The sequence below is a fragment of the Brassica rapa genome, chromosome A02 (assembly GCF_000309985.2).
Source record: "Brassica rapa cultivar Chiifu-401-42 chromosome A02, CAAS_Brap_v3.01, whole genome shotgun sequence".
Classification (NCBI taxonomy): Eukaryota; Viridiplantae; Streptophyta; class Magnoliopsida; order Brassicales; family Brassicaceae; genus Brassica; species Brassica rapa.
In genome coordinates, this window is record NC_024796.2 from 13,287,677 (window position 1) to 13,313,329 (window position 25,653).

The 25,653-nt window shown below is 32.0% G+C and overlaps 2 protein-coding genes and 1 long non-coding RNA gene across 3 annotated transcripts; 2 read left to right on the forward strand and 1 right to left on the reverse strand.

The window, feature by feature from the left end:
* Positions 1–5,189: 5,189 nt before the first annotated feature.
* LOC117131950 (glutathione S-transferase T3-like) lies at positions 5,190–6,080 on the forward strand. The gene has a single exon (XM_033285196.1). The coding sequence runs from the start codon at positions 5,190–5,192 to the stop codon at positions 6,078–6,080; it is 891 nt and encodes a 296-aa protein (XP_033141087.1).
* Positions 6,081–14,032: 7,952 nt separating this feature from the next.
* Positions 14,033–15,279, forward strand: LOC103852947 (bZIP transcription factor 44). Its single transcript, XM_009129850.3, has one exon. It carries the CDS (start codon positions 14,611–14,613, stop codon positions 15,106–15,108), a length of 498 nt encoding a protein of 165 aa, XP_009128098.1. The 5' UTR covers positions 14,033–14,610; the 3' UTR covers positions 15,109–15,279.
* A 2,291-nt stretch (positions 15,280–17,570) lies between these two features.
* On the reverse strand, positions 17,571–24,827 carry LOC103852949. The gene is made up of 2 exons (XR_630043.3): positions 18,679–24,827; positions 17,571–18,405 (listed from the first exon to the last, which is right to left on the reverse strand). It is a non-coding gene; the product is annotated as an uncharacterized LOC103852949 (long non-coding RNA).
* Positions 24,828–25,653: the final 826 nt, after the last annotated feature.

Genomic DNA, 25,653 nt, shown 5'->3' on the forward strand with positions numbered 1-25,653 from the left:
CCCACAACTTGATTTTAATCCCAAACCTATACCCAAACTTGAATCAAATGCAAAACTAACCTAAAAGCCTAGTGAAATTACAGCTCAGCCCCTTGTGACCAAACAAAAAAACAGAAGCCATTTTTACGAATATAGCCCCAGTAAATCGTCTGAGTCGTCTGAGATGTTGGAAGTCGTCTGGACGACTGAAATGTAAGTCGTCTGGTACCAGTTTATTTTAAAAATAATTTATAAATCTTGTAAAAAAATATTTTGATGCGTAAAAAATAAAAATCAAGTAATTATAAACAGTTTTAACTGATATAAATTAAGATATGATAAAATTGATTTGTTTTGAAGATAGATGAGTGGAAGTAGTGAATCATGAAATACTTTGGTTTAGGAGTTTGGCAAACATATGTTGTAGTATTGTATGTATTGTTAGGGTTAGATTTTGGAAAACTAAAATGTTTTTTTCAAAAATTAGTTTTCACTTATATGTGTTTATTTTTGTGTATAGTAAACACTTTTCAAGTTTGATTTGGTTTTATGAAGTGTTTAATTAGATAATTAAGTTTAGGGGTTATGTTTAGGGTGTGGACGACTTATATTTCAGTCGTCTGTTGAATAATTTACCCGGACGACGTATATTTCAGTCGTCCAGACGACTTACTTGTAAGTCGTCTGGAAAGTCTTCTATTTTAGTTTCCCGCTAAAATTTTTTAATTTCCCGCTAAAAATATTAAGCTCTTCTGGACGACTTACATGTAAGTCGTCTGTTTTAATTTCTTCACCAGACGACTGAAATGTAAGTCGTCCTGGAAGTCGTCTGAGTCAAAAATATTTAATCTAATTGGATTTTTTGTCTCCCTATATAAAGAAAAATTTACACATTCTCTCTCCTCCTCTCAAATAGCTGCAACAAAAATGTAATGTTCATCATTCTAAAACTCTCCAACCTCTCTCTAATCTCTTTGACTTGAAAACACCAAACTTTATATGAATTTTTCAGTTTTGTCTCATGTATTTCTTACTAATCTATCTCTTTTGCAGGTTTTTAATCAAGTGGTACTCATCTTCCACTAATTTAGAGGTAGATCTATTAATTTTAGATATGTATTTTTGTGTGTTCTATAAATGTAGATTTATCTAATCTTCCACTCATTTTTTCTATTTTTAAGTCATTTGAACGTTTTTGGATATGCAGGTTTTTCAGATCTGGATTTGATGTGCAGGTTTTTCAGATCTGGAAGACTTCTGGACGACTTACCTGTTAGTCGTCTGGAAGTCGTCTGGAAGTCGTCTGGACTTCTTGGAAGTCTTCTGACAAAGTCGTCTGGACTTCCAGGAAGTCGTCTGGACTTCCAGGAAGTCGTCTGGACTTCCAGGAAGTCGTCTGGACTTCCAGGAAGTCGTCTGGACTTCCAGGAAGTCGTCTGGACTTCCAGGAAGTCGTCTGGATTTTTCTGAGCGTTTTGGTAAGTTCTTATGTCTGATTTTTCTTCATTTGGTAACTTCTTGTTGTATAAAGTTCTTACTTTTTTCCCAAACTAAAACTCTCCAAACCCACTTTAATCTCTTTGACTTGAAAACACCAAACTTTATATGAATTTTTCAATTTTGTCTCATGTCTTTGTTACTAATCTATTTTTTTTTTGCAGGTTTTTAATTAGATGGTACTCATCTTCCACTAATTTAAAGGTAGATTTATTATTTTTAGATATGTATTTTTGTGTGTTCTGTAAAGGTAGATTTATCTAATCTTCCATTCATTTTTTCTGTTTTTAAGCCATTTGAACGTTTTTGAATATGCAGGTTTTTCAGATCTGGATTTAATATGCAGGTTTTTCAGATCTGGAAGACTTTTGGGACGACTTACTTGTTAGTCGTCTGGAAGTCGTCTGGACTTCCTAAAAGTCGTCTGGACTTCCTGTAAAGTCGTCTGGAAGTCGTCTGGACTTCCTGTAAAGTCGTCTGGACTTCCTGTAAAGTCGTCTGGAAGTCGTCTGGACTTCCTGTAAAGTCGTCTGGACTTCCTGTAAAGTCGTCTGGAAGTCGTCTGGACTTCCTAAAAGTCGTCTGAACTTCCTGGAAGTCGTCTGGACTTCTTAGAAGTCGTCTGGACTTCTTAAAAGTTGTCTGGTCTTGTCTACTCATCTACTCAAGTGGAATCCAAGCTTGTCTTTGTAGATGAATGATCTATAATAGTTTTGTTTGTGGTCTGTTTTGTGAATTGCATGTATACTCTTTTAGTTGTGAATTTTTTGTAAAATCAGTAATAATGTTTTCCAAGATGTATTAAATGTGCTAACAATGTGTTTACACATTTACAAATCAATGAAATAATAGACTTCAGTAGCCTTTTTCTTATCTTTGGATCTCTCATATGCAATAATAAACTCCAATGGCCTTTTTCTCATCATAATAAACAAGAATGTTGGTAAGAGATGGAAACAAACAATAGTAACTAGTCAAAGCATATCATATTTTTTAAGTTTGCATTGAAAAACTTAGTCAAATTTAGTAAAACTAAGGGAGAGAACATATTTTGTAAATATGAGTTTTACATATCTTGAAGTTACTTATCACTCTTAAAAATACAAGTTATTCAAAAACTAACTAGAAGACTTAAAAACTAGTGGAGAAGACGCGGACGACTTCAATCTAAGTTGTCTAGACGACTAAACTATATGTCGTCTGGTCAACGCAGAGGTTATTTTTGCAATTGACTTTGAAATCTGTTATTTCGGACGACTGAAAGTTAAGTCGTCTACTATTGTTTGGTTAAAAAAAAAACTCCAAAAAAGCTAGACGACTTACATTTCAGTCGTCAGAGGTTAGTTTTGCATTTGACTGGATTATTTCAGAAGTTTGACTTTTTGGACGACTTACATTTCAGTCGTCTAGTGAAAATTAAAATAATAATATTTTTTTAAAAGTAGACGACTTAAAGTTAAGTCGTCGTAGGTTAGTTTTGCAATTGAAAAAAAAAACTTCAAGATTTAATTATATACAGACGACTTATAATTCAGTCGTCCACGAGACGACTGAAATGTAAGTCGTCTAGGATTTACGAGGTTTGACCAGAATCTCGGAAAAAAGTCCTGGACGACTTACAATTAAGTCGTCTGGTGGACGACTGAATTATAAGTCGTCTGTGTATAATTAAATCTTGAAGTTTTTTTTTTCAATTGCAAAACTAACCTATGACGACTTAACTTTAAGTCGTCTACTTTTAAAAAAATATTATTATTTTAATTTTCGCCAGACGACTGAAATGTAAGTCGTCTGGGGAAGTCAAACTTCTGAAATTATCTAGTCAAATGCAAAACTAACCTATGACGACTGAAATGTAAGTCGTCTAGGTTCTTTGGAATTTTTTTTGAAACCAAACAATAGTAGACGACTTAACTTTCAGTCGTCTCAGGTTACAGATTTCAAAGTCAATTGCAAAAATAACCTCTGCGTTGACCAGACGACTTCCAGGTAAGTCGTCTACAGCCAGACGACTGAAAGGTAAGTCGTCTACAGCCAGACGACTTCCCAAGTAAGTCGTCTGACGAACAGATCTGGAAAAAAACTCGATGTCATACCTTAAATTGGTGAGATAAGTTCCTTAGACCAACCGCAACGGAAGCCCTTAGCGATTCTTAAGGGTCATTACCAAAGTTAATGGTAATATAAAAACTATATTTCAGCATAATTATCTAAGGATCAACCCGTAAGTAAGGGGTCGAGGGAGCTGAACCTTGGGCGACGTGGCAGGTGGGTATTGGCGGAAGATTCATTCGTCTTTGGTGTAGACGGAAAAAAAAATTCATTTTCGACGAAGGAAAGAAAAAAAAAGAAAGCTGTCGAGAAAAGGCGATAAAAGGCGATTTCTAATCGATTTTGACGAAGGTAAATTGAAGCTTTCTTTTGCTGTTTGTTCGATTTAGATTAGGTTACATGTTGTTTTCCTCTGAAATTAGGGTTCTGATTTGTGTTTTCAATCGATTTGTGGACAAAAACGTTTGAAATTAGGGTTTCAAAGATGGGGGTTTTCAATCGATTTGGGGTTTAAGGTCGTTTGAAATTAGGGTTTCAAAGAAGGGGGTTTTAGATCGGTTTGTATTTTGAGTTTGAAAACGATTTTCGTTTCAAACCATTTGTCTTGTTTTCTTAAATCAGTTCTTACCCTAATGATCTTTCATTTCTTCCTCACTTTATCTTCCTCGCTTAATCTTACATGATATCTTTCATGTTTACAGAGACATAATGGGACAAGATTATTCGTATACACAGCCTTCTTCTTCAGCAGAGTCGCTTGACATGACGTACCTTCTTGAAGCAGAATGTGAACTGTACAAGGATGAAGATGACAGTAGGATCTTGCATCAAGTGTACGGAGACGAAGCTGATGATGGAATGCCTTCGACATGCTACTGTGGTTCTGATGCAGTGGTTGCAACATCTTACACGCGTAAAGATCCAGGGCGTTTGTATCTGACCTGCGAGAATGTAAACGATGGGGACTGCCACATCTGGAAGTGGTGGGATGTAGCTGTTACGGAGGAGCTCAGAGACGTTCAGACACAGCTTAGGCTGGTGAAGGAGCAAGCATTTGAGTGTGACCAGAAGCTGATGAAGCTACAAAAGGTGGTGTGTGAGTTATCTAAGAAGAATGCAGTGCTTAGAAATGGCTTTGCGTTGCGCGTCTGTGTAATGGTCGCTGCACTACTCTTGGTTGGTTTGGCGGTGATGTTTCAGTCTGGTAAGTTTCAATATTTGCAATTGTTGTTCTTCTTTATTCAATTTTGAAAAACTATTGACTGTTTGATCACATTTTTTTTGCAGGAAGAGCTTCCAAGAATTAAACCAGAGCCCCTTCCGTGTCTGTATAATTAAGGTACTACAGCTACGTCTCTCTGTTTCATCCTAGTGTATTTTGGTAGTCTAATAATAAATATAACTTCAAAAATACTAGTACTCTGTCGGAGCAATTGTGAATGTAATTAACTTTTTAAAAATATTAGCTTGGTTAAATGCTAGTTATAGTTTGATTGGTTAAATTCTAGTTATAGTTAGCTTGCTTAAATGCTAGTTTGCTTTTTACCTTCCTACCGCCAAGGATTTGATTGTTTTAAATGTTTTAGAGGTGTTATTAGTCTGATTTGATTGGTGTTGAATGCAAGTACTTTGCTTTCCACCTTCCTAACTGCTCGGTTGAAATGTATCTTAGGTTAAAGGTCGCCTACTTAAGGCTATGTGTTGCTATTAGAGCGACACAGAACATTCTCAAAACCATGGATCCTAAAACTAGTTATACAAACCTCTTGTTTAGTCAATCTCAGACTACAGTGGACCTTGATTCACCCGAACCTTTTTGGTTGGGTAGCCAAGGTCCTAATGAGTCAGTTGTCGAGCCTGTTGTCGAGTCTGGTGGCGACCCTAAGGAGAGGAGGAAATGGACTCCGAAGGAGGATAAAATCCTAATTGGTGCTTGGCTTAACACCAGTAAGGATGTTGTCGTAAGTAATGACCAGAGGGCTGGTGCATTCTGGAAGCGCATTGTCGACTACTACAACGCAAGTCCGCAATTGGCTGGGACAATACCGAGAGAGGTTTGTTCCTGCAAGAAGCGTTGGGGTAGGATCAACACTGACGTATCCAAGTTTGCTGGATGCTATGACGCCGCTCTGAGGGAGCAGAGGAGTGGCCAAAATGATGATGATGTGATGAAAGCCGCCATAGACATTTTCTTCAAAACTAACGCCTACAAGTTCGGCATGGATCACTGCTGGAGGGAGCTGAGGCATGACCAGAAATGGTGCTCCACCTATGGGCCTAAAGAATGTGGAAAGGAAAAGCGCAAAGGAGACGTGGAGGCTGATGGAGGAAATGAAGCAGAGGGCAGACTTATTGGGGTCAAGGCTGCTAAAGCTGCATCTAAGAAGAATAAGAGTGGTAAAGAAGAGTCTTTGGCAAAGATACACGCAATCATGGAAATCAAAGAAAAGCTGTCTAAACAGAAGGTCCTTGAACGTCTTCTTGGGAAAAAAGAGCCACTCACTGAGATGGAAACATCCCTTCAACTCAAACTCATGGCTGAGATGTTATGAGGTTATGTCTTTGTTTCTTCCCATAGTTAGCTATCTCGTTTCTATTGCTAGGACTTACCTATCTTGTTGATTGAGTTGTGAGCTATTTCGTTTCTTTTGCTAAGACTTAGTTATGTCGTTGATTGTGAGTAATTACATCTTGTTGGTATTTCACATGTGTTTGTTTCCACTTCAACACTAACATCTAAGGACCTCTTTTTAGGACTCACCATTGTAAACACTTATTTGGTTCAGATCCTTAGCTATTTAACAAAAAATAAAAATTATTTTTAAATTACTAAGGGTTCCACAATGGGTGCCACCATTGTGGATGCTCTTAGCATACATAAGGCTTCTCCAAGCACACAGAATCACAAACGAAAGTCACCCACCCATAATTGTTAGCTTCTATGACTCTATGAACCATAAAAAATTTAGAATCAAAATCTTGGGTTTTTTTAGCTCATTGTGGAGAGAAAGTGAGAGATATGTTGTGTTTAGTTCACAAGAATTGAAAAAGAAGAAGGGTAAATCGATTTTGGGAGCATTAAGAGCTTCAAATTGGTTGTTCATGGTGGTTGTGGTATTGATGACAATGGCAATCTTGTAATTACTTGAAGATGATGAGGGTGAGAGAGTAAAAATGTCATTTTCGAAAAAAAAAAAAAAAAAAAATTGATGGCATTTTCGTAAATTATATGAACTTGTGGGGTGAATAGGGCAAAACCAATTTTCAAAAAAAAGGGAGGTTAGTTTTGTGTTTGACTTTAAGTTGTAGGTCAATTTTGCAAAAATCCCTTATAAGTTTAAGTATGCTATCCTTCAAAGACGTAGACGCACCCATACTTATTCTGATTAAATATGTTTTTGGTTCTTTTATAATATCAGTCTGCTTTTGTGTACATTTAGCAAACTCTTTTATTTTTATCAGTCGGTACATTTTCTCGGCGCATGAATACTTGGAAAAGGAAAAAATATATATCGTGCCAACTGCCAGTTGAAGTGACCTGGTTTCGAATTTGATATATATCGTAGTTTATATAACTGGAACAGAACAGTCACATTGTAATAGACTAATAGTTACTTTGTTCAAAACTTATATACGGTTATAACGAAGTTCAATTGACACAATATTAATACTCTTAAAAGTATAATGTTTAACGACTCCGGGTGTTACTCCTTTAAGTGTATACATGTGTATATCATGTGTTCAATGCATGGTAAATAAATCTTTCGGTTAAATATATATACGATTGGTCAACGTGCACATCGTTATACATTTATATGTTCACATGACCGTACAAAGGTAGACAAAAAAATTCTCGACCCCGAAGTTCCAACATCAGTTTTGATAACATAAAATGTTTTACGTAGGTTCTTCTTTATAATGGATGGTCCCAATCTGTAAAACAAATGTCAATTATAACGTGCGACGTGCAAGGGCAGATCTAGAGTAGTATTTAGTATGGGGCACATACTGAAACAGATAAATACTTTAAAGATATATAAATAAATTTTTGTTAAATTATTTAAGAAAAAATACAAAGGAGTATAGGGCCCATGCCACACCCTTCTTTCACTTGGATCTGCCACTCTGCGACGTGTCACGTGTCCCTAGGCACCTCTACAAGATACTTTGCCTTGGATTTTCCGTAGGCGCGTAGAGTTAAAAAAACTTATAATTAAATATTAATATATATACACATATATGTATTTTAAGAACACCGAAGCTAAAACTTCCTATTAGGAATGCTCTAAGCATCTGAAGTATATATAATCTATTAAAACTGAAATACAAATAAATCTTAACCTTAAGTTTTCCTTAATAATTACTATCCAATGCTACTAATTTTATAAATAACAATTTTCATAAGCATGACTATGAAATTGCCTAATATTTAGGTACCTAATAAATTAAATTACTTCATTTACTTAAAAATCAAAAAGTTAATGTTTCAATCCATAAAAGAAAAACTATGAAATATATTAAATTATCAGATTAATTTATTGGTTTATTGAAAATTAAATTAATCAAAATCGTTTTAATTTTCAGAATAATAAAACTAACTCAGTTATATTTAATTAATTAGCTTCTTTTAATTTAATTAGTACAATAATATATGTATTTAATTTTTGAACGTTTACAAAAATTAAAAGTAAATACTCGTGCGGACGGCACGGGTAAAGATCTAGTTATGGTTTATTTTAAAAACTTATATAGGAATTAGTTTACATTGATATAAGTTTATGAATCTAAGGTAGTTTCATCCAATTTTATTTGAAAGCAATTGAACTCTTAAACCATGTACAATAGCCATGTTTATTTTTGTAAATGTTGGCAGCAGCGGCAGCGACTGAAAATAACACTTCTACTGAGACATAAATGAATGATTTTGAAAATGAATTTAATCATCGCCGTTTGCCGCAGCGACTGAAAAGGCAGACACTGTTGATGCCTTATATTTTAAGCGTCGGATTTACTTATTGCTTCTTGCCACTGCGACTGAAAAAATAAGTTTGTGTCATCAGAGTCGTATTTCAGATGAAAAATATGTAATTATCAGTCGCTGCCGCCATAGTACAAATAGAACAGGGCTAATGTCTCATAACAAAATCGGAGCTTTTAACTTAGCAAGCGCGAGAACCTTGAAGAATGGTTAAGACTACCAACGAATAAAGTAAATGAATTGGAACCGTTATATACATTACCTTGCATTTTGTTAAAGAAGCTTCTATATACAGAACCTTGAAGAATGGTTAAAGACATTAGAGAAAGTACCGTGGACGTTAATTAAGTTGAATGAGGAAAAAAGCAGGAGAAGAACTTCAAGAACATACCCGCGCGCTATATAAAAAGATAAAAAGGAAAAAGAGTAATACAGCCTTTTAGGGCTACCATTTATAAATGTAAGTGTTTGCATATACTTAGATCTGACCCTACGTGACCAACCATCTAAGATTCATTGTCTTCCTAGTTTTTCTTTCTCCTTCGTTGATTAATTTCATTAAAAGAAATGATATTTCAAGCGTTCATATTAGTAGAACAGTCTACTAAACAAATCAGGAATCCATAGTTACTCTATCTATAGGTGGCCGAGGCCCGAGACAGTCGATTGAAAATTATTAACGCATGCGTCTTTTTTTTTTCTACACTGAGGAATATTTATTTATTAAAAATAAAATTATACAAGCGGATACAAACCGGATATATTATAAATAAGTGAAAAATTTCCCGAAGAATAAACTTCGAAGTTTAAAAAGAAACCAAACCCGGCATAATCAAAGTTTAAATAAAACTTAAACACCGAAAACTAGAATACTATCTACTAGTAAAAATAAAAACACAAGAATTTTAAAGAATAAAAAACTATTAATTAATTAATGAAAGATACAAAAGGAAAAAAAAACAGCAGGCGTAGAATTACAGTGCTCACATATCGCAACAAAGCATAACTATAAACCGAAATTAAGGGGGTTTTATTCAATCAAATTAAATATCAATATTTTTCTCTTTTTTTTAACACTGAATTTATTAAGCCATGCAGGCAAAGGTTCAAAGAATTGGAACTACAAATTATAAAGGAAAAGTCATACCAATAGATAGGTAAAAAGTACTTAGGATGGAAACCTACTGTCCAAAGGACAGCAACCGGTACCAAGATTATTCACTGCTTAGGAGGAGTCAAGATGGTCGGTTATCCATTACAGAGAGAGATTTAGTGCCACTGCTTCAACGTCACTCAAAGCTCTCAACCAGCTAGAACCACCTTTAGCTATGTAGGACTGATATCTGAAATCAATGGTAACTGTCTGCAATTCATGGCGCCATGATGTTCCTCTGGGGAAAACATGTTCCAAAGAACAGTATTGCAGGCTATGAACCACCTCAACGATTTGACGAGCCACTCGTGCTCCTTCACTTGAGGATTCAAAGATGACTTTATTCATGTGTAGAGATTTTATGCTATCAATATCAATATTTTTCAATCCAAGAATTTTTTAGAATTATAAAATATTTTAAATTGGTGAATTCTAAGAGGCATTGAATATCAATGATTGAAAATCAAATAGTATTAATGTTTTACAATTCATCAAATTTTAAATTGGTTTAAAGTAGGTAAATTCTAAAATCTCAGTAATATATCTAGAATTTGATTTCAATCTTTTGTACGAGATTCCATTGTAAATTATTTGAAATAAATTTAATATATAAAGAATTTTAAAATTCTTTCAAGGATTTGAGAGAATTCATGAATTGAGAGTTCGTTTCTGATGTATATGAACCTAGAAATATCTAAAAAATAAATGTATCTAAAACAGATTCAGATATTTATACAAAAAAATAATCATATTACCCGATTCGGTCCAAGTTTTTTGAATACAATAAGTTATATTACGATTCATCTAAAATATATAACACTAATTATGAAAAACATATATCAATGTATAAAAATCTAAAAATCAATATCCGCGCGGATGTACAGATCAATCTATAGTTTTGTTTTATATGTTTAAAATTTTAAATAGATATGAGGAAACTGTTTTTATTTCAACAAACCACCTATATTCATCTTATTTCACATTTATGTCAATGTTTTTATAACTGAACCATTGAGAATATCGGTTTCTTTCTGTTATTATTATCAAGCTTGACTCCACATAGTTTTTAAGCACATAACCCAGCAAATGAAAAAATGTTAATATATAACTGAAATGGAATATTTTCTTTTAGGATGCCATCGTGCAAATTGTTTTATATTTCCATCTTTCGTTGTAATAAAGTATACATTCATGCAAATTGACAAGTCACCAGACCAGAACCCACCTTAAAAAACAATTTAGCAGATTTCTTTTGGCATTGTAAAAGCTAAATTTATGTTTATTAATTACAAGCCACGCACCGGCTTACGAGATCATTCAATAAGGTTGTCTATTGTATGACTAAAATCCAATATTGAGATAAATAAATTGTGAGTATATGCTCTTTTTGATACGGCCTTGATTGAATTGAACTCAGTAAAATAGAAATGTTTTTGTTTCTAATTTCATATAAACTTTTAATAGAATAGATATAGAACTATATGAAGAAATAGATTCTGGTCGGTTAGATTTGTGAAATTATTAAGGATGACATGCAAAAACCGAGAAATTGTTCAAATTTTTTTATTTTTCAAAAAATTAAATTATTAGAAGATTATGCTGATATTTCTATCACTATCAGTCTATCGTAAGTATAATTATGTCGAATCGATCAATGGTAAGAGATCTCTGATCAATCAAAATTAAGTAAGAAAGATAGATGCATGTACTTGAGAATCTCGCTCACAATGTTTTTTTATAAAAGAACAATTTTTTTGTTTTAGAATAATTATTACTACAAGGGATTACATTTTGCTTCGGCTTTTGGCATAGCAACCTGTATTTGCTAGAACGCAATATCTTTGCCTTAAATTTCTTTTACAATACTTTTCCCTTATCTGTGTATATGTTTCAGTTAGCAACTTGGAACCCTTTTGCGTTGGGTAAAAAGAGTCTTCACATCACTGACCGCACACCCACTTGCTGAATCTCTCTGCTTTGATCGGTCTTGATGAGTTTTATCATTTTTAAGATTCCAAATTAGAAATATGGTCTTTCAAATAAAAACATGACTGTTGCAACGTGCAAAGAACATCAATATTATTAAAATAGAATCACTATTAATATTTGCCGCTATCACTACTTGGCATATTACCATTTTTGCCACTGTACCTACATAAAAAAAAATTGTCTGCCGATATTTTACATTTTCTATGTTTATTTCATTTAAAAAATTGTCTGCCGATATTTTAGGTGGGTCAAACCATGAAAAAAAAATATGAAAGTGGTAAATCTTTAGTTCATGAGTTTTTACATGAAATAGATGGGTTTTACCATTAAAGATCTAAGAAATTTAAAAAAAATTCAAAAATACTAAAATATAATAACATCAACTAAAAATTAGTAACTTAAAAAATTTCAAAATTAGCACTTTAAAAACTTTAATGAAAATATATGAGTTTGATTTGTTTTAAAACAACATTATCAATGTATAAATTGAAAATGTAAAAGACCAGAAAGTATAATAAAAATGATCCAAAGATTTACTGGTAGTAGTAGTTCTTTTGATCGGCACTAAAGAAAATTAATTATCTAAAAAATTAGTAACTAACATTTTCAAAACAAGCACTTCAGATAAATTATGTTGCATCGATGAAATATATTTATTTAAAAATCTATATTATATGTGGGAGTTAAAACTCACAATTATAATTTTAATGTGAATAGAGTAAGGTTCAATAAGACTAGGCTATATTCAAATTAAAATTTTAGTTGCGGGTTTTAGCTCCCACATATAATATAAATTTAAAATAAATCTATATCATCGATGCAACATAATTTATTTGAAATGCTAATTTTGAAAATGTTTGTTACAAATTTTTAAATAATTAGTTTAGCTCTAGTGTCGGTCAAAAGAACCACTACTACCGGCAAATCTTTAGATATTTTTATTATATATATCTTTTTAAAAAATTTAATTTATACATAAATTTTGATTTCAAAGTAAATCAAACTCATCTATTTGAATAAACTTTCAAAATGCTAATTTTGAAAATTTAAGTTACTGATTTTTAGATAATGTTTTTATATTTTTAAATATTTTTGTTTTTTTTTTAAATCTTTAATAGAAAAACCCTTCAATTATATTTATTTCATATAAAAACTCATTAACTAAAGATTTACTGGTAGTAGTGGTGATTATGACCGGCACTGTAGATAGATGGTCTAATTTATTAAATAAAGTTAGTTTGATGATTATTTCACTAAATACTTAGTTTGAGTTTTTTTATCCAAAACAAATTTAGTTGAGGGGTTTTAATGTTAAATATATATATTTATGTGCACGTTTGGATACTCATTTGGTTCTTGGTACAAATAGGATTCAGTATTGGTTTTTCAGATATTGAAATTTAAAACCCGTTCGAGTATATAAACCAGGTCTAATCAGATTTGAGATGTTGACTTTTGGGTCCATTCTGAATTAGTTTTTTGGATAGGGATGTTATTAACTAATTACACCGATAACTCAAAATGTTCAAAATGCAAAAAATATTCATAATTTTATTTAAACATGATTACATATCTTAAAACTTTGTCACTTATATTTACGTATCATTCTAAAACCTAATTACATATTTCATAATCGAAATTATTTTTGTTAAAACATTAAATATATAATAATTTGTACAAATATAATGCTTTCGTCGTAGCATTTAAATGTAAATACACAATCAAAAATATAAATTTATATCAAATAATTTTAATTTTTTTTTGAAATAAACTCGTGCTTTCAAAGGAGGGATCAAAATCTAGTTACACTTTTAAATAAAAATAACATGACTGCTGCAACACACACATAACATAACTCTTTTTAATTGAATTAGCAGGTCAAAATATGATCTTAAACTTAAAACTTATAGTCTTTCGTATTTAAATTTTTTCTATAACTATGGGATTCGGCGACCGAGATCGATCGACCAGTCCCACAAATCCGCGGTACTCTATATATTTTTGTCATTCAAAACAATCCAGATGGCCAGTGGGAATCGAATGAGTGCTTTGCCATATTTAATTTATTTTTTCTCAATCAACCAGGACTACCACCGTTGGTTATATTTAAAATATTGATATTAAATTAAAATGTAAAGTTGTAAACAATAAGTGACATAATTTTAGTACAAATAAATAAAATTTAAATTAATTGTTATAAATAAAAAATATATTAAAACAAATAACAAAATCAGAGAATATGCCTCGAAGGTTTTAGAAATTTATAACATTCGCAAAAGAATACCCCTAAAAGGTTACTTCTTCTAAATAAAATGTCTAAAATGATTATTGGTTATTCACGGAATCATGAATTTAAAATTAAACCCATACACAGAAATACAAAAATATTGCAAAACAGCTGGAAACAGTTTCCCTTGTTTTCGTAATAATCACTTACTCATATTAATTTTTGTTTATTTGTATCATTTTTTTTTCTTTCTCCCACTATAAAACCCCATCACAAATCCTTATTAATTTTTACCTCCCCCTAGCTCTCCAATACATTATCTATCTCTTCATCACCACCTCGTTTTTCTTCTTCTCTCTTCTTGCTTTCTCAAGAAAAACTAAACCCTTTGTGTTTGTATTAAAACTGGATCTTGATGTTCAAACCTTCATGTCTCCGGTAATAAGTGAAATCCTTAGATCAGGCCTAACTATAGACTCATCTCTTAGACGCAGGACCCATCTTGTTCAATCATTCTCCGTCGTATTTCTCTACTGGTTCTATGTCTTCTCATAAATCATCTCTCCTTTAGTATAATATATATATACATATACTATATAAACATATAAATACGTATATCATACTACTATATAGTTTTTTACTATACTATATGGTTTTTACGTAACGTTTCGTCGTATTTTCGTGTGTTTACCTTTGTAAAAAATAAGAAGGTATTTTCGTGTGTTTTAATAAAATATGAACAAAACTGAAATGGGATCGCCCGCGAGCGGAAACTGCTCGTCCGGTTTACAAAACTACGGTTCTGAGTCGGATGAGCGGAAGAGGAAGAGGAAAGAGTCGAACAGAGAGTCGGCGAGGAGGTCGAGGATGAGGAAGCAGAAGCATCTGGACGATCTAACGGCTCAGGTCGCTCATCTCCGGGAAGAAAACAGCCATATCGTCGCCGGGATCGCCGTCACGACGCAGCAATACGTTACCATCGAGGCGGAGAACTCCATTCTCAGAGCTCAGTTTCTGGAGCTCAACCAACGACTAGATTCCCTCAACGAGATTGTGGAAATCGCCGGAGGATTTTGGATGGAAACTGGTCAGGGAGGAGGAGTGATCGGTTACGGAGGCGGTGGAGGAGGGTTTTACGACGGAGTGATGAATCCTCTCAATCTAGGGTTTTATAACCAAACTCGCATGGGTTCTGCTTCTACTGTTCTTGCTGATGTTTTCAACTGTTGTTAAACCATGCACCAAGGGTAAAATTATAGGTTTATATATGAATGATGTGATACTCTGTTTTGTTTTGTCTGTAATATAAATAAAACAATCAACTCTTGTTTAAAAATGGATTGTAATTATAAATATTCAACTTCTTTTTTTATATATATTAAAAGTTGAGGAATATTATTTTGTCTTTTACTAAATAGTTTCTATTTTTTTTTTCCTTTTTTTGGGAGCATTTTTAAAGATGAAACTTTGGATACTAGTGAAGACTGAAGATAATGTGAAAGCTCGTAGACATTTTATTATTGGTGGTCCATTTATTTTTAAAAAATACTATATAGACATGGAGTGTTATAATTATTGTGCGGGAGGCTATATTTTTATTGAATTTTTTTTTTTTGAGGGAGGCTATATTGTGATAAATATTTATGCAATTTAGAAATTACAAAAAAATCGAGTGCATATGGCCTTGTATATTTATTTCTACAAATCTAGTTAAACTGATCTTATATATTACATATTAAGAGCATTTGCATTGATAAGTTCTTAGAAAAATTTTAAACTTAGAAATTTGAAAAGTAGAAAAGAAATTTTTTATCACCATTCTTTAAGAACTCAACTACGTACATCCTTTTTTTTTGAAAACCTCAACTACATCCTTGCTTAAAATCTAAAATCTATTGGTCTAAGTTATTAAAAACAGTTGTATAATAAAATTGTTAAACTTTTACAATTTTGAGTAATTCACATGTATTCCTTTCAATAGCCAAATTCTAATTAATTTCACGAGACCATAAAATTGCATGCGTCTTTGATTATTACTTATTGATATCTAGACTTTGTCTAGATTAAAACATAAACTATATAAATATATGAAGAACAAAAAAATGCATCCTCTTCATTTTTCCTTTGCTTCATCTTGTGGCTCTTGTTTTCGGCCGAAGAAATCCTTTTCGGTGGATATGGTGAGTTACGGCTCGTTCTCTTCTATTTTTGGTCGATTTTGTTAACTAGCTCGTGTTCTTTCTTTGCACATTGTCGGTCTGGTGCGCATCTAAGTGGTGCTCAGTAACAAAGCCAAAGCTAAGAGAATGGGTGCGCAAATGAAGAAGATTAATTTTCATTAAAGTATCTATATAATACATCATCATATTTGCTTTTATATATATATATACTAGGGTCGGCCCGCCCTACGGGCGGGAAATTAGAAAAAAAACTATTTTATATAAATTTACATTAATTTTATGAAGCATTTTTATAAAAAAATTATAGATTGAAAATAATATTATGAACAAAAAAATAAATAGAATTCGGAGATTATGTTTTTATTTTTAATAAATATTTTTGGACTGGATTAAAATGACAATAACTTTTATTATTTTATGAAGAACAATCTTATAAAATAAAATTAATGATGTCCCTATATAATTATGCAATGATCATGCCAGAGAAATATGTTAAAACAACATTTTGTTAACGTGAGTAGCTTGGTCTGTGTATGTTTTAATTAAAATGTGATAGTTTTCTCCTAATGAAAGTCATACTTCAACTTCCATGCCACTCTTTAAATTGAACATGGTCTATCGTTATTAAAATAAGTTTTACTATTAATTTAGAAGTTATTAATACTGTGGAAACTTTCGTTATGAATTAACAATATATTTAAATTAAATGACAATATTACTTGGACGTTTTTATAGCATTCATGCTCGTACGTAATAAAGAGCTTATGCTACAGATGCGTGTAATTATCTTGCAAAATATATTTTTGCATTGGTGTATTAATACTTTGAAATAAACCGTTTATCGTACAAAGGGAATCGTTCAAAATTTTCAAATATCAGAGTGTTCGTTTATTCAAATAGCTAAGTAGGAGTAATATATAATAATATTTTTGTGCTATTGTATGAAAAAAGAAGAAGTTAGGAGCACCATTTATCGTGAAATCATGAACCTTAAAAAATAAATTGATGTAAATGGAAATAAAATTGTAGGAGCACTATTTATTGTGAAATCATGGACCTTAAAAAATTATAAGAGCACTATCTATTATTTTATATCACTTAAAAGAAAAAAAAATTATTAAAAGATTATACCAACAACAACACTAAGAATTCGGTCTTTATAGTGATATGATTATAATTTTGTATAGATAAAATAATCATATTAAAACGCAACTTAACAAAATTAGAATGATTATTACAAATTTACTAAAAAAGTATTCACACAAATATCTTTATGATCATATCAAATTACGCTTTTGAGTACTACACAATTTTAATACATCTGATCATATTCTGAACGAAATCCGTCATGATATACTACGTTGGTTTCTTCTGTTACTATTATATATATATTTTCCTAAGAAAAATAATATTCGATGTTTTAAATAATAAATCAGAACACACCCTTCATGTCTATAGCGTTAAAATAAGTTTGTATCTCTTCGCATTTTCATATGTATAATTTAGTCTCAATTATATTAATCAGGCATTCTGCAGCCGAATCTTTTATTGCAGTATCCTTAACGTTGTGAGACGTACTCTGAGTAATGGTGAGTAAAACAGATAGAAAAGATCCAGATTCTGGATCCAGAGAGTTGAGTAGCAGCACAGTAAGGAGCCAGGGCATTGGGGGGAACACAGCAAGCGTCCACAATGACCCGACCATCTCCACCTCTGGTTAATATGCTTAAGCTTACATGATCTATAGCCTTCCTGATCATACGTTTTACAACAGGTGATAACTCATGAATTGTATCTCGCTTATGTCGGCAAGCACGAATACTACTCTGATCAAATATACAAAAAGTAGTGACAAAGTTCGTAGTAACCAGAGAATTACTGTAACAAAAAAAAAAAGTAAAAAAAAAAAGCAAACCATTAAGCCTTGGATCATGGATAGTAATGTAGTGGTAGCAACTCAGGGGATGTTCTCTCTTTTTGATTGTTAGTTCAGATGTAGGAATTGAATCAAATTCCATGAAAATTTCTCTGTTTAAACAAAGATTAAGAACTTTGAAATTTGGCTCATAAGAAGATCATGTTACAAAAAAAACGCATTGATCATAGTTATCTGAACGATTGTCTTTTGAAAAGAATGTATTTCTAGGATAGTTCCGGAAGAACACCAGAGAGGCTGGCTTAATAACTAAATTTTCATGCAAACAGTTTGACAAATAAGAGCGTTTACAATACACAAAATAGCATCACCCAGACTAAGCAAAAATAATCAGTAAAAGATATATCATCACGTACTTGTCATCATGGACATGAACTCCTCACTCGTTATCATGGAAAGCAATGAAAGATTGGTCTTTAACATGAAACAACCCAAAAAAAAAAAACCATCAGGTCAAGGTATAGCAGAGGAAAAGATTCAAGGCGAGATAAAGTTAAGGAATAAGCCCATCAAAGTAAGGAAATGACAAAGAAACGAATCATGTTTATGTGGTCATTGTACAATATAGATCACGTGATCACAAACCTCAAGATATGAGCTCTACATTCAAACACTTACTTCTAACCTTAATACCAGATCTTTTAAACTATTCAAGCTCATAATCATAAGAAAGACAGTGAATCTTACCAGATTTCGGAGTGATCCAAGCGCATCTTATACGACCACCAGAGAAGCAATCACCGGCCTTTTCATCTCTTCCCGCTCGAAGAAACGCGTTACTCTTCGGTGACGACTCAGAAGATTTACGAAAGTTTCAGGAAGATTAAGAAAAAGAGAAAAATTTCACATATTTATAGATTATAGATTCACACCGTAGAAGTTATGAGTAGATGGATTGAATGTGAAATCGTATGAAGAGTGGGAATATGCTATTAATGAGAGGTTTAATCACGACGATTGGATGCACTGGATTATGTAATGGAGTTAGATTGTGAGAACCAGTAGCAAGAATGTCAAGCGACTAATTAGAGGCGGCAGCTTCGAATAGAGGTTGGTCTGCGTTGAATCATGGCACAGATGAACCCTAAAAAGGATGGAAGCTTTTGTTACGAAGGTGAAGGCGTTTTTGGGCTTTTCTTTTTTGCTGTCGGGCTAGAATTATTTGAGTAAAACATAAAACCCAGAAAAAAAACCCGCAAATATGAATTAGATAGCTTTAATGAAACGGCACGTTTTAAGCGACGGACACGTGTCACACCGACAAAGCTCGATTTTCTGACATGGCGCTGACATGGCAGCCTCACAGGAGAGAAAACCTTACTTTATATATAAAGATATCATAGTATTTACAGGTAATATGCTTCCTCATTTACCAAGATATGAATGGTTTAAATTAGTCAAAGAATATGGTTCCTCATTTCTATTATTTTATTTAGAATAGAAATTTATATTTTTCTACATTTAAGAAAATAAATATAATTTTCTATATCCTTAGCATATAAAAATATTTTTAAAATATATTGGAATAGATCTCATCGCTATTATAGAATAACTTATTTTAGAGAAAAATAGCAAAACACATTATAAAAAGACTTCTATTCTTTGTTTTTATGTCCGATTAAAAACCGAATACATCTTAGAATTTTGGTTTAAGTGATTTATTTTCTTAAAAAAAAAATTGTGTGTTGTATATAAAAATGAAAACCCAACAAAATCCAATATTCTAAAAATCTTTTTGACAAAAAATATAGTCTAATGGCGTTGGGATGTTATTTTTCTAAAACGTGACTATAAAAAAATCACATCATGAGTTGTGTAAAAGCAAACATTAAAAAAACAAACAATTATGAGCTAACTAAAAATCGTAGTCGCGTATGACAGTAATAAGTTATCTTGAACTCAAAGATTTATAGTTATATATGTAAAATCATCTTCTTGAAAGAAACCTTATTATATATTCTGGGAACTAATATATCTCACATATAGAGATATTTAACGGATTGTTTTACTATATATTCTCAAACGGCATGGATCATAAGATGATTAAGTAAAATGATGACATTTGGTGAGATAATTTGACCAACAAATCACCCATCACCCTCAATGATCGTCATTCGTCACGCACCAAAACAGTACTTTTTATATCAATTTTCGCATCTCCACTAAGCAAATAGCCGTAAAGTCACATATGAAATGATTAAAACAGAAACAAAAAGATCATTTTTCCTATATTTGAAAACTCATATATGTTCAATGAATCCATGTAACATGTTGATTAGCATGTTGTCCTTATTTGCGTGTAGCAATTTTTTATATTATATACTGTGAAAAACGGAAAACTGGGGCAGGTACGAGTAAGAGTAAAACTCTGTTCAAGTAATAAGAATATGTGGAGTATATATCTATGTGGATTCTAATGAATAAATTAACCTTTAATTTTGTGATTTGATAAGTTTAGAACCCTTCTTAGTCTAATTATTTTTTTGAGCGTTTAATGGGAAAACCTCATTGAGGTTCTTAAATATATATATATATATATATATATATATATATTTTTTTAAGTTTGAAAGATTGGATATCATAACATTAAAAAAAAACATACATAAATATTGAAATAAAAATGACATAAAAGTAGTTGAGGTTAGGATATAACAAGTTTTAGGCTGTGGAACAATGCTTGAAATAATGGTGAAGGATAGGCTAATACCCGTGGCTTGGTGTTGTACATGTGGACATACATACACTCAGTAAAGTGGTGTACAATCTCGTTGAAGTCAGTGACAGGCCTGGAAGAATATAATTAGACTGAGGTATATATCTTTCAGATTCAGCAAGTTCGTTTACTTAGACAAACCTAAACAGTCAATGACAATGCGATTCATTTTCAGACATAACATATTTATAATCTATGGGCTCTCTGGCAATGGGCTCTCTGACATTTGGGGACAATAATTAATAGAAGCCAGAGAGAAGACCCATTCCTTAAATACTGCTCCAGTAGATTTGTCGATCAATAATCAAATCTAGTGAAATGAAAGTTACAAAAAATACATTCATACCACAAAGTGCAAATAAGAAAATAATTCAAAATGTGGAAATTTCTTTGGTCCAATGATTTAATTAATGTTTATTAATACTTCTACATCTCTATCTCTTTGATTCTATAGGACGGTTTATATGATGCAATTAAACGTGAATTTTCAAAAGACATATAAAATTGTCGATTCTATAATTGTTTGTAATGTTCTTAATAGTATAATTATTCAGCGTTAAAAATAAATTTAAAATAAAAATTTCAAAAAGTAACCTAAGCGTAATCAAATTACAAAATTCGGACGAGTTTTCTTTTGATTACAAAACATGGCGTGTGCAATTGGCCCAACACTAGTCGATGACACGTTTTGGCATTTATACATTGATAATGATATTTTCTTGTCAATACGCTGATAAGGATATTTAATTCTCATTAATTAATTGTCTGAACTGATGAGGGTGGCTGAACAAATCCATTACTTGAGATGAGAGTAAAGAAGTTGTGGAAGTAACACTGCCAATTAAAACTTTATTTATTTATTTTTGATCTAAAAGCGAATATTTATTTAAGTGTTAACAAAACATTCCGGCTTCCAAACAAAAATTAATTGGCATTTGAAGGTAATGAAGAAACAGTAACACGTTGATCGCCCTACCAGACACTACTAGGCATAAGCTACCAATCTCTCCCTAATCCATGATTTTTACCATTAATTAGTTATGAAATTTACAGACTGTTACACTACTAAATACTCTCTCTCTCTTTCAAATTATAAGTAGTTTTGGATAAAAGCACAATTATGAAGAAAAGCATCTTTTTATCTTTAACAATTAATTTAAAAAATAACCAATGCAAATCATATTTCCAATTTTGCTTTTAATTTTATGTTTAAATTTGTTTTTTTATTAGATTTTGGAAACAATTTATATTGTAAAACAAAAAATAATTCTTCAAAACTACTTATATATTAAAGCAGAGAGTATATTTATCAAAATCTCATTGTATTAGTATTAGGTAGACATAACTTTTTTAACAAAAAACTACTGTTATTAAATTTGATATCTACTGTTTTGAAAATATTGTTAAATTTTAGGATTTTTAAAGAATATTTTCATGTTGTTTTGTATTTAAGAATAAAATTTAGATATCATAATTTAAATGAGCTTCTAGAATGACTTAAGAAAAACAATTTTTTTTTAATCCAACTAAAATTATGTAAAATTAATTTAAATATTAAATTAATTAAAATTTTAGGTTGAATATACCCCATTTAATTTTGATGTGGTCTTTTGTCAATATTTAGAATATTTTATTCAAGTCTTTTTTTGTCAACTTTGTATTATTGGAAGCTTGGAAATTACAATAGTTAAGAGTACCATGATATTAAATAGTCCTGATTTGTAATCCTGGCTTGTTTTGCTAGCTGATCAACATTACATGTAAGAGATCTAGGAACATGTTAAAAGTGAAATTGTTTGTTTGGATGAAACAATGATGTCTTGTATTATAGTCCTTGCTTCATTAACCTCATGTGCATTTAATTGTCTCTGTTTAATTCCATCTAAGCATCTGAATAGCTCTGTGCAATCTCCTAGCATGAGAACATTGGTGTATGCAAGTCTGTTAAGTTGTTGAACAGCTGACTTCATAGCTATTGCTTCAGCTTCTAATTCTGAGTTTGTTGGTGTAAGTGCAGCGCTTCCTTGAATCTTTAGAGTGCCTTTTTTGCTATGCAAGGATCACCCAATTCCTATCTTTTCTGTAGATGCTTTCCAAGAGGCATCTGCAACACAATAAAGCTCAGTTTCTTGCGGGAAGATAGCTTCAATTGTATTCGGTGAAGAGGTATAATGTGACTGATAAGGTGCATCAGTAAAGAGATAAACACAATTAATAAAGAAATCTAGAATAGGAAAAATGAAGTTTTCTATTAGATTAGGTTTGTGTTTTTCATATCCCACTTGTTAAAGGGAATTGTCTTTCATAACAATAGAGATCTAATGGAAAGGTGTTCCATAAGATTGAAGAGATCTAAGAGAAACATTGAAGTGTTTTAGTTTTAAGTAGTTTCTAAAGCTAATAAGAAAAAAATGTTCTTATAATTCTTTGTGTTTCTAGAGATCCTAGAGATTGGAATTGATATCAGAACCTCAGGTTGGAGACTCGATCTAAACTTAAGTTGAAGCTTCGATACAGGAGGAAAGATCATGAAAGCATGATGGCCGACATGACTAGCTTTGTGCCTCGTACAAAGGACTTTGGATCCGCATCCATCCACTGTCCAATGTTGTCATCGACAAACTACCAGGTTTAGTTGATGAGGATGAAAGAGTTACTGCATGGAGATTTTTGTGGACAAATCAATTCACTAACACCAGCAAGTAACCGTGAGGCAGTCTATCGGTTCAAAGGGTTTCGCACCGATAGAGGATGAGATTTTTCCTCATCTGGTTTCAATCTACTTTGTGAAGAAAGTGGAGTTGAAGCTATGGCAGCCGAGGTAGATTCTATCACAAGAAGTTCATGGATAGATCGACTGGTGTTAAACATACAGGGGTATGTGACACAATGATGAAAGCGTGTAACACAACTTATGTAGGTGTTATACATACATGGGTATGTGACACAAAGATGGAAGTGTGGAACACAACACACGTACCAATAGAGTCAAGGTTAAATATTTCAAAGGCTGAAGACGAACCAGAGATAAATGCGCTGAGTGTTGAGCAGAAGGCCGATATCCTCACTAGAGCTCACGTACGCAAGATGGTGGACGTGACCAGAGTTCTCGTCGTAGTGAGCTTCAGCCGCAAGTCTCATCGCAACTTAAGTGAAGAGGTCAGGAGATGGTTCTACAAGAATTGGACCAATTCTAAGAAGAGGCGGTACGGAAGCAAGGAGAGCATCCAATCTAACCTTGAGAAAGATGTGACTCCAATGGATGGATACACACACAATGGTGTGAAGAAAGATGATTACGTGGTGATTGAGTTCAAGCACGCACAGAGCTTAATTGGAGTTCAAGAAATTGATCTCCCAAATTCAAGTTGGAACTAAGATGGTCATTTTTGGATAATCTTAAGCTTGTGGAAACTTAACATATTATTAGATGTTTAATATGTTAAGAAATAAACACAATAATAAAATCTAGAGTAGGAAAAATGAAGTTTTCCATTAGATTAAGTTTGTCTTTCATATAAATAGAGATCTAATAGAAATGTGTTCCATAAGATTGAAGAGATCTAAAAGAAACATATATAGCTTTAGTTTTGAATAGTTTTGAAAGCTAATAAGAAAAATTATTCTTATAATCTTTGTGTTTATAGATATTTGACATTCTGACTAATTACATTATGTAGGCAAGGCAAGTTTTCCATGATATCATTTAGCTGATGTGGTATTTCTATGCCAGCCAATGACCATATTTCGCAGGCCTCCGTACATTTGAAGACCATTGATCTATGATTGATAGATTCTATTCCTTCTCCACAAGTTTGGCATTCACCATTAATCTTACATCCTATATTTTATTCTAAGTCTAATGTTTATTTCTTTCATAATGATCATAACGAAGTATTAGAACTTGATCCGCACCTCCGCCGAGATGTTTGATTTAACTTGTGTTCAACGTAAATTCATAAACCGTTTTTTATAAAAAATCTCATGTATATTTTTTTATGTTTTGTAATTTACATATATAGTAAATATATTATTTTATAATATAGATGTCTGATAATATATTTTTTATTTGTACATAATATTATATTAAAATTTTTATAACTTGATCCAATTTGATGTAATTGTATTATTCATATATTAGCATGTTGTTTTTTTGTTAATTTATTTTAAAATGAACAACATACTAAAATTTTTAATCTTTTGCATTAGTTTTCTAGGGATTATTATTAATTTTATGATATTTTGTTTTCTTGAAAATTGAACTCTCGAAATTTTTATATTTGACTAAACTAAATAAAGTAATATTATTTTTTGTTTTATATAATATATATACTATTTTAGGTTGTGTTTTTATTTTCATCACAAAGAAACAACAACCATTATAATTAATTAATTTAAATTAATTTTAAATATAGTGGTAAAATCTCTAAATTAAAAGTAATACAAAAATGAAGTATTTAATTTATTTTAAATGTAATAGATAAATGTGTAAATAAAATGAAATACTTAATCTACTATTCATATTTTCAAATAGTTTTCATTATCCATGTTTATAGACAATATCAAAAAGTTAGTTCAGTTTTAATAATATATAGATGCTCTCTCTCTCTTCTCTTTGTTCTCTCCTTCATATCTTTCACAGAGAGATCGAGATGAGAGTCGGTGACTTTGTTCGACCGCCTATCCGTTACGGCGATCGTCTTCCCGTCCGTCGGGACCTCTTCCGACAGCCGTCAGCTTCGTCAGGGATGGTTAGTCGGCTTTCGACTCTGGGGCTCATCTTTCCTCAAGATGTACTCGCCGGCTTTTGACTCTGGCGAGCCACTTTCTTCTCTGGTGGTTTCGGCCGGCTTGATTCCGAGTTTATCTCGGATTTCGTCTGGATAGTTTTTCGCTTCTGTTTTTCGATCCCTTCTGCTTTTAATCCTCTTGTGATTGAACGCATGCAA